This window comes from Apaloderma vittatum, unplaced genomic scaffold (genome assembly GCF_000703405.1).
Source record: "Apaloderma vittatum isolate BGI_N311 unplaced genomic scaffold, ASM70340v1 scaffold29172, whole genome shotgun sequence".
Lineage (NCBI taxonomy): Eukaryota > Metazoa > Chordata > Aves > Trogoniformes > Trogonidae > Apaloderma > Apaloderma vittatum.
In genome coordinates, this window is record NW_009703574.1 from 239 (window position 1) to 10,300 (window position 10,062).

At 48.3% G+C, this 10,062-nt stretch overlaps 1 protein-coding gene across 1 annotated transcript in view; it reads left to right on the top strand.

Moving 5' to 3' along the window:
• Positions 1–2,940: 2,940 nt before the first annotated feature.
• Positions 2,941–10,062, top strand: part of CPEB1 (cytoplasmic polyadenylation element binding protein 1) — a gene marked incomplete at its 3' end in the record, with an annotated part of 20,990 nt that continues 13,868 nt past the window's right edge. Inside the window, exons 1-2 of the mRNA XM_009864686.1 lie at positions 2,941–2,955; positions 3,166–3,343. Coding sequence (XP_009862988.1) covers positions 2,941–2,955; positions 3,166–3,343 — 193 coding nt within the window. The remainder of the gene's footprint in view (positions 2,956–3,165; positions 3,344–10,062) is intronic.

Genomic DNA, 10,062 nt, shown 5'->3' on the forward strand with positions numbered 1-10,062 from the left:
GGGGGAGAGACAAGTCTGAAAAAACAGGTTCTTAGGCGGTTGGGGTTTTTTTTAACCTTTCAGTATTCCCCACCTAAAACCAATTAACACTCGTTGTAGCTGCTTTCAGGATAGGTGAACCACATATGCGCATTGGTGAGGGTCTCTGGCTAGAGGTGAGTTTTCCTGAGGAGTTTCAGGATGCTGGTGCTTTGCTGTGGTTTTATCTTGACTGGAACAGTCTCCTGTAAACAAATTAAACCCTTATTCTGTGTTGATAATGTGCAGAAACAGGTAGCTGTGATTTTGCTTGTTTCCAAAGCTGCTTGGGTGACAGCTTTGAAGCATCCTGCTCCTCAGAAAGGAGCTGCCTCAACAGGGGAGCTTCCTTAAAAACAGGAGTTTTGGCAAAAGCGTTGTTGTTATGAAGGCAGTGCTCGCTTGTAAGTTAATACAGTGAAAACCCCTGTTTGGGATGAGTTGGGGGTGCGAGCTTATCACTTTTGTTAGTGGTGTTGCTTGGTAGGAATGGCTACACTGATATTACGCTGTACAGCAGACTTCACCTTGGGAAGTAAAACAAAACGCACAAAAAAAGGGGCTTTTAGAGCTGCCTTTGGCCAAAATATGAAGTGGTCTTGGCTCGACTGTGTTGAGACCAATGCTATTTTAACAGCATCTTAAATTTTGCCTCAGGATTTAAGGCCCTCTTGGCTGTAGCTATGGTGCCGAGAACCCCTTTGGGCACCCGTGTGGTGCTGCCCTGGTGAGATTTCTACAAACCACATAAAAAGCAGAGGTTGAGTTGTAGCTGAGGTGGTGGACTAGCCTTGTCCGCTCTGGAGGATCCCCAGGAGCACGGAGTGGCCGTACCGGCAGCTGAGCTGCATTTAATGACTTCCCTAAGGATTCGGATAGCCTAATCCTGTGCCAGCGCTGTTGTGATGTTGCAGGTTCTGCCTAGCCTTGGGATTCATTATCTTGTAGCTTCCCTGCAGGTGTGTCTGCTTGGGGGCTGTGGAGGTGCCTTCGTTTCCACTTACCTTGAACACCTTAGGTGGGTTTTGCCACACAAGTGTGTGCTGGTATCACCAACTGAGCCGCTGTGGGGTTTGCTGGGTGCCTGATGGGGCTGGGAACTCCAGACAGCCACTGGGCTTCAGCTTCTCGACGTGGAACCAGCAAACGAGAGCTCTCTACCATGGTGGTAAGGCTCTTCAGTCATCTTTTGGTTACTCTGAGGGAGTGGAAGCTCCTTTCCACCAGGCTGCCGAATGGTTTGGGCCCTCCTACGAGGAGTTAGATGCCAGCTCCTGCATCCTGGATTCATGTAGTATCCTCTAGGATATCCTTGACAGTCTTAATGTTGCTAGCTCTGTAAGTGGAAGGAATTTTTGTGGAAATGCTTGCCCATGCCCTTAGCTGTTTTGTCTTCTTGCAGCAGGACCGGTGCTGCCAGTTGTGGGAAGCGTCAGATGCTAAATGAGCAGGAACAGGTCAGGCGGTCGGTTTGCTGCTCGGGTTTATTTTTGTCCTGCTAGCACAAACTCCCAGGGAAAAAGCTTTGCCTCCTGCCATAAGTGGTTCTTGAGACAGTTACAGGAGGAGAGTGTGGAGTTTCACGCTTGTGCTGAAGCAGCCTGATGTGGCACTTTTTATTAAAGAAAACTGGCAGCGTTTTTGTAAACTGAGCTTCCATACTCCTCGGCTGCTTTTTAGAAAGCTTGCTCTGCCTGTTTCCTCTTGCCTGAATCTTGCTTTCAGCCCTACCTGTTCTGCTCCTGGCTTTAAAAACCCTCCTGCACGGTGCAGGACATTACCTGGGGGTGAGCTGAGCCTTTTAGTAGACAAAGATCCCAGACCCGGCGCTGAATGAATGGTAATAGCCTTAAACGGGCTGAAATCCGGAATCTTTTGTTCACGTCCTGCCTGGAGGCGTGCGGTGAGTGGACGATTCCGTCCTGCTGCTTTCAGGACAGGGTTCCTTTTTCTTTTAGCTAAATAGTGGGGGCAGTGGAAAGCTCTCCTGTGCGGAGAAAAGCGATCACATCCTATGTTATGGCAGGAAAATGACAGAGGGGGAAATGCAAGTCCCATGTCTGTGTAAATTTCAGTTTCTGGGAGGATTTGAAAGTAAAACCAGCTCAGTGTTTCAGACTCGCTGGTGGGTGAAGCAGGAGAAGAAACGTGGGGGAAGTCGGGCCCCAAACCTTTGTGGGAATGCATCCAAAAGGTGGATGGATTAAATGTCTCCTTGACAAATACAAATGGCCCAACTTAGAGCCATAGGCTGCTTCTGTGTGTCTTGGAGTAGCAGGGCCTTGCTTGCCAGCCTTGCTGCGATTCAATTCTTTTGAATTTGGCTCTTAACTTGATTTGCTTAATGGTGAGGATTCTGCTCCGGAGGCCAAGACTGGCGAGGTTGCGCCTTCCTGCTTGTCTCTTTAATGTGGGTCTTAATTGATAGCAATGCCGTTAGCTCAGCACATTCAGGAACAGAGTCCTGCTGCAGTGGCTTTTTGGGTGGCAGGCAGACCTGTCCTCAGCCCAAAAATGCTGGTTAGAGATTAAGTTTAGCAGCTTTGAGATTGGCAGAGACACCGAGGTGAGCCTGGATGTGGCATCGGCTTGCGGCAGAGCTGAGGGGAAGCTGCTGCTCTTGCCGGCTCTCTGGGTCGGCACCAGGAACCCAGAGGGGTTTAATTATTATTTTTATTTTTATTTTCTGACTCAGAGGAAGCTTTACAAAAGCTAAGGCTTGTTTCTGGGGGGTCTCAAAACCTTGATGCTGGCAGCTGAGTGCCTATGGAGGGTTGTGTTAGAGCTGGTTTGAGAAAAGCTCCCTTTGCAGTCAGGAGCTGCTACCTAAAGGGAAGGTGGGGATTTGATTCCCCGCCTTCCCTTTCCTCTCTCCTGTGGTATACAAGAGGAGCTATTGTGGTTTTGATGGCTGCCTTGCCTATGAGCATCCCCCTTGTCTCTTGGTGTCAGGAGGCTGATTTTTGGGGACAAATTGCTGGCCTGTTTGCTTAACTGTCCCTTTAATGCCAAGAAGCGTATTGGAGTGTCGCTAAGACCTGGAGCTAATGTGAATATTGGAGGCGATCCAGACTTTCGACTATGTGTTGAAAGCCGAGTGGTGAGTACTAGCCTGCCTGACACCAATACTTGTTCTTTTTTTACCAGAAAGAAGATCCTGGGAGGAGCATAAAAGACTGCTGGGATAGCCCGGATGCCCCTGCGCTTTCCACCTGCAGCAATGCAGATATATTCCGCCGAATAAATGCGATGTTGGACAACTCATTGGATTTCAGTGGAGTCTGCACCACGCCTGTCACGAAAAGCAAGCGCGACGTCCTGCCAGGTGATGACTTTAGCCAGGTTTGAGGAGAGCTTGAGGATCTGGGGCCGGTGGAAGGGAGGAGTTGCTTGGTGGGGCCTAGCGAGCGTGTGGTGCTGGATTCAGGGTTAATACTGTTTTGGTACTGGGAGCTTTGTTTTGCGTGCCTGAAATAGATAGTCGGAGTATTCCCTGGCGGCACAGTGATGCTGGGGAGGGTTTGCTTGTGTTCCTGGTGATGCTGCCGGTCGTCGCGTGGGCAGGATGCGAGCTCGCACTGCCTGACCCACCAACTTCTGGCGTAGATAGTTCCAGCAGACTCCTTTAGTCCGCCTCCCCTGGAGGCAGGATTAATCTGTTAAGAGTTAGTACAGCTGATCTGCTGCACATATTAAAAATGGGAAAGCGTTTTGAATAGCCATGTTTGCTACAGGTCAGTGTATTTAAGAGCACACCAAAGCAGTATGTGGAGGCGAAGACTTTCTTGCAAGGCAAGCTTGGGATGATGAAATCAGTGCTGCAAGCTCTCACTGCCTACAGGCTGAGGGGAGTGGGCATATTCTGCCTTGCGCTCAATCTGCCTCAAAACGGAAGGCTCCGTGCCAAAGCAAAGAGTATTGGGTCTGATTTTATTTCTATGCGAGTGAATGACATGCTTTTGTCCCTTTAGAGTGGGCAAGATCTGCCAGGAAATGCACCTGCCTGGGTGCCTGGTGTTCCTCTTGCCAGAGCACTCCTCTGCACTGGTACTTGTGCCAAGGATTTGGGTGCTTGAAAACTATTTCTCTTGCTCCTCCAGCCTTTGAATTTACAGGGTCAATAAACACTTTGGCTGTTATTGGAAACAAACTGACCCCTCTGGACTTGGCCCAAGACAAAGTGGAGAGTGGAAGGGGGGTAAAAACCAAAACAAACAAAAAAAAATCTCACCAGCTGATGACCTTGCCTGCTGCTGTAGGCAGAGGAGCTTTCTCTGCAGACACCTAGAGGTTGTCTTGTGGATAATCCGAGTTTTAATCAAATGAGCATTAAAAGGAAAAGGCAGCAAATGGGTGTCTGGGCATTTTCTGGGTTTGTTTGATGCTCACAGAGTGCAACTTTTTCCGGGCTAGCAGAATGACTGCTAACAGATGACTTCCAGCATGGCTTAATCTCCCGGGTATTGGAAGGGCTTAGTGCTCTGGACCCGGGGCTGATCTGGCCATGTGATCCTGTGCTGGCGCTGCAGAATTACCAGCGGAAGCGAATCGGTCTCTTCGAGGTACGGATCATTGCTTGAAACGTGCCTGCTGAAACGGTATTGGAGGTATTGGAGGATGTGACGGCTACTCCTGAGCAGTTGCGTAGTGAACATTAACTAATTCAGGTCAGTGGTGGTGTGGTTAGTAGCGTGTTTTTTAGAGATTTGCTGTTGTCCTGAGCTGTTTAGACATCTGTTGTCCCTTGGCACGGTGGTAGTCAGTGTTGTATCTGATCTTGACGCACTGGAAGCATGAAGGAGAAATAAACCTGAGTATTTTCCTTTATCTCCTCGCAGTGAGTTTGTCAAAGAGTTGTTTCTGGCTGCCTTGTCTAAATTTTAGCTACAGCCCTTCATATACTCCGTTTCTAATTTGGAATGGGAATGCTCCCTAATGAAGTTTCTGCTTGCTTACCAGAGCTAATGCAGTTGATAAAGGAGCTATCCCTGCCCACCAGAGCAGATTCTGTGAAGATGTGAGTTAGTTCTGGTTCTAGAAGTGTGAGCTTAGAGCTGGTGCATAAATTCTAATTTTCAGTGCTGTCCTCTAGACTGCTTGAGCTCTTCTTTGAGGGGTTGGGGCGTTCACCTGGCAATGAGATATTTCTCCTAAACGTCTAGAGGGAGGGCTTCTTGCCTGATGTGGAGCCTTGGGTGGAAACCAGGTCAAATTTATCTTCAGTAGTGTTAAACTGTGCTTGAGTTGAGCCGGGGCTAGAAAGTGGCTGCCTTGGGTGCCCTTGCTAGTTAGGCTAGTGGAAACATGATTTTTTTTTTTTTCAGAAAGTGCCTCTGGGCTGTATAAGAGACTGCTAATAGAGTACAGCCTGAGCTACGTCGGCCAGGCCAGCAGTTTTCAGCTGTAAATATGTGGATGAGTCAGCATCTGCTGGTGCATCGGCAGTTCAGAGTTATTGCAGTCCCAGCCGTGCTTCGTTAGCGTCAGAGTCAGGACCTCTTGGTAGGTAACAAGGGCCTGAACGCAGCAGTTCTGCAAAGCTTCCTTCTGCCTCTGGACCAGAAAAGGATCGTGAGCTGCTTCTGGTGTTCGTTGTGTTGCTAAGGAGCATCTTCTCCACAGAAAAAGTCAGTGCTGACAGCTGTGATCCACAAATGGAGAGGCGCTTTGGTGCTCGGATGCTCACCTAGGTTGTGGCAGCTTTTTTTTTTTTTTGCCTTTTTGTTTTGGCGGAAATTCATACCTGATGGCTGTGAGGCTCAACAGCCGCTTACTAAAATTTTGAATATAATGCAGCTAACCGCCTGCTGCGCCGGGCAGATGGTTTAGAGCCCTCTTGGAGATGTTTGCCATGATTTTGAGTGAGCAGGATGAAGCTGCAGGATCGGTGTGAATTTCTGAAGAATTCATGAGCCTCTGGTGCTTTTACTTGGTGGAGGAATGTCTTGTGTATTGTATTTGGGATGTATTATCATGAAACTCAGAGCTTAATGAGCTGGGCGGTTCACCCTTAGTGTTGTAGCTGTAACAGGTGAAAGGACTATTTTTAAAACTTGAACTCTCTTTGGTGGGAGAACTTGGGAAAGAGATTTTATTCAAGCAGGGGAAATACTTGTACTTTAATTTATTTGTGGTCCCTCTGGCTTTTGAGTTGTCTTCCTCAGGTCAAACTAAATTTATCCTGGACTGGACTTGTATTTAAGAAGCCCCTTTCAGCATTAAGAGGATTACATGTGGTGAAGGGGCGGCAGAAGTTCATGACCTTTCACTAATGCTATGAGGGGGGAAAACACGTGTGGAGACACCTTACTCGGCACAGCAGCAGGCTGAGCAATGTCAGAGGACAAGCTTATTCAGCACTCCTCGATCCCACACGGCCAGAGTCATCTGAAGGAAGGTGAAATGTCTTAGGAAAGGTTGTGTAGCACAACCTTTAGTGGTTTTTAATGTGGGGGAGGCAATGGCAGAGGGAGTCAGTATCTCCCACTGGCTCAACTGCAGCTTGCCTTTGAGCTGCTGCTTCCCAGGGAATGTCATAGTTCTCCCTCAAATTTTAAGCCAGTCTTGTCCATTTGTTGCTAATCTTGAATGAGAATGCGAGGAAGACTAGTTTCTTAAGGCAGCAGGTGGCTTGTTTGCCAGGCTTTGCAGCTGGGCCTTGCTGGGTGGAGGGTGCTACTACCAGATTTTGTTAAACAAAAACAAACACAAAAACCCCTTAAACCAGCTTTTGAAATCATGACCCTGAAGACAAAAATTAAGCAAAAGAATGAGTAAAACTCCCTCCTCAAGCTTCTATGTTCACACACCTGGCTTCAAACTGAAGGCAGTGCTGGCTTAAATGGATTTAAGAGGGTCGCAGGAACCCCAAATGTCCCAGCAGCATTGATAGCCCGTTCATTAAGCTTTGCTCATTTAACTGAGATCAGGTGGCTGTTTTCTGCTTTAAGTGGACGAGCCACCCTGGGAAGAAATGGGAGATGCTTTAAGTGACTTCTGCAGGTGGGAGTGGTTTTAGGTGCCGAGTCAGAGTTTGCTAGTTGTGGCCTATCAGCTCCTTATGATTCTCTGTGGCTGCTTTATTTAAGGAAAACTGAAGGACAGATGCAAACCCAGACTAGCTGATGACTGAACTGGCTTCCTGTTTGCTCTTGACTGCAGTCAGATAATTACCTATTGCTTGCTTGGCCACCCAGAAAGTCCTCTCTGCTATAACTTAAATTCCTCTGTTCTTTGCCTTGAGGAAGTGTGCCAGATGGCGCTGAATGCAGCTCACCTGATGTCTGGGGCCTTGGATAAGGGGACAAAAATGTTGAGATCCAAAGATGTAGTACTTACTTGCCTGGAGCACGTGGGGTTAACTGGATGCCCGAGGTAGAGCAAGGCTGAAGCTTTTGCTTGAGATTTGTTTGCCCTGTGTGCCAAACTTAAGAAGTGCAATTTTCAGGGCTACCTTTAAAAATGGAGATATAAAGAGGTGTGACAGGCAAAACTTTGAGAGCCACCTTCCCCTCTGTGATCTCGAGGATGCAGAAGTGTGGGCCATCACGTCTCTTGCTTCTCTGGATTTGGCTTGGAAGTTCAGCCTTGGTCAGAACTTAGTCCACAAGGCTGCTGCACACAAAGGCAAGTCCATCTTGTTATTTTTTTTTTTTGTCAGCAAACAGAGCTTATGGCTGAGTTGTGCTGCTTCTTCCCCTGCTCTGCACACTCCATGTTTGTGGGCTTCCTCCATGCTCAAATTCTGGTCAAAATTAGCAAAAGAGAGGAAAAGGAGGTCTCTTTGTGGCTGCAGAGGTGGTTGGAGTGGGTTCTAGCTTGTTTGCTTAACCATTCTGTTGTCTTCTTTCACTGGATTTTCTCAGTTCTCAAGCTAAAACCCATTTGCTGGATTTCCCAACTGACTTTGTAAGCGGCCTAGGTCCAGAAGGCTCAAACATCTGAACGACTTTGCGCTTGAATGAAGTGTTACCTTTCAGAACTGAAGTCCGATGGCCCAGAGAGGTGCTGCTGCTCCGGGATGCAGCTGACTTGGGCTCAGTTCTCTCCATCCTACCTTAACCCGTCTGTGGATCGCTGCTCCTTGTGCCAGTCCCTACTTGTTCTTTCCATACAGGCTTAAGCTGTTATTTTCTAGAATATTTTCCTGTTTTCCTATTGCCTGACTGGTGCAGCCACGCCGTGTTACTGAATCAGGGAAATGAGCCAGGCTTCAAACTACCTCCCTGTGGCTTGCTTTTAACTAGCTCAACTCCCCGCCTGGCTTCCTGTGTGGAAACTCCTTTGCCTAAACTCCAGGGAAAAATCCAGGTTGGAAGGACTTGCGCTGGATCTCGGCACTTTGAGAAGTCTGCAGCGAAGTGTTTGGTCTGAGTCAGGTTGCACAGTGAAATTATTGAACTTTTGGTTGATGTTTGCTTAGGAATAACTTGAGGTTATGACTATTCAGAGTGAATTTTTGCAGAGAATTAATTCTTCCTGCCCCAGTATCCTACTAACTTTGTCTGCCATCAACAGTTGTAACAAATTTCCAGACTCTGAAGTCGAAAATAACTATTCCAGAAGCCTGTCGAAGTTCTGGTTTTTAAGTTGGCATGTTTCCTTGATAACCTGTATCCATCTTGCAGTGTGGCTGGGAGTGTTAAACGGGAAGCAGGCTTGTGCTGGCTTTCTGCTTTGGATGGAGAAAAGGTCTAATTAAAAAATACTGTTTTCCTAAGCAAATTCTGCTCTTTGCTTCAGCAGAGCTCACCTGTAATGTAGATTGAAGTCATCAGAGGGGAAACTCAGATCTCTTGAACTTGAATCCAATTGGGTTCAATTAAATAAAACGGCTTCTTTCCTGAAAAACATCAATAGTTAGAGAAAATGTGGCTGCATGCCGTGGAGTAAGGGCTTTCGTCACCAAGAAACTTGTTCCCCATTTTCTTTGGTTCTCCAACGGGTTTTGTCAAGATGTTAGATGAGGGACTTGGGTCTGTTGTGTCCATGATTCCCAGAAGATGAAGCTTGGTGGGAATTAAGTCTTGAAGATCAAACCTAGCAAGATCCTGGTCCCCGAAGGGAAGGTAACCTCCTACTGCTAGGGAGCCAGGCTAGAGCACAATGCTTGTGCATTTTCATAAAGGCAGAAATATTACATATTCATATGGGCAAGTTATGGTTGCTGTGGGAACTGAGTTGTCTGAGTGATGTGCCTTTGTCCTCTCCTCCCTACAGCTGCATTAGAGATGTTTTTGGGGCCTTGCCTAAAACAGGCCAGCTGAAAACTAGGGCTGAGCAGAACGAAGGCAACGAAATACCCCACTGAAGATATGTCGCGATAGTCCCGGAGGAATGTTCAGTGCTGTTACAGGTGCTTGATAGTAACACGGTGGAACTGGCACTACAGCTTGTACTAGTTACTACTTGGGGAGTAGAAAAACACCCTGGTGGCTGCTCTCCTGGGGAAGTGCTGTGGGGGAGGCTGCACTGGCGAAGGGGAAGGCAGCACGTTGCTGGCAGGCTCTGGTTTTAGCTGCTTTCCTCCTGACTGCAGTGCTTCAGCTCCCTTGCTGGGAGTGCTGATGCTTCCCAAATCGCCACGGGGTGAAGGCGTGGGTCCTACCTCGAGCAGTGGCAGTGACCTGCATCCTGTGTAGCCGCTGGGCAGACGAGCAGCACGGGATGTGGATGTGGGAAAAGGAGGCCAGGAAGGCTGTCTGGGATGGCTGGAGCCGCACGTGAGGGATAACGTGATGGGCTGGAGTCGCTGCAGCGCCCGCTTGAAGAGCCGGGAGCGGCGTGTGTGTGCGAGGTGTACATCTGATGGCACAGTGGGAGGGTGTGGGGGCAGGGGGAGGAGGAGGAGACAGCTGCCGCTGCTTGGTAGCTGGCTTATAAATGCCCTCTGACTCAGATTTTGGGTAACACAGCTGAGCATCTTGTGGTTTCGCCAGCCCCCAGCTCCCTGCATTAAACTGGAATTCTCAGACTATGAACCTGCTGCGTTTCCTTAGGCTGTTGGCACAGGCTTAAACCAAGGCAAGAATCCGGCGTCTCCAG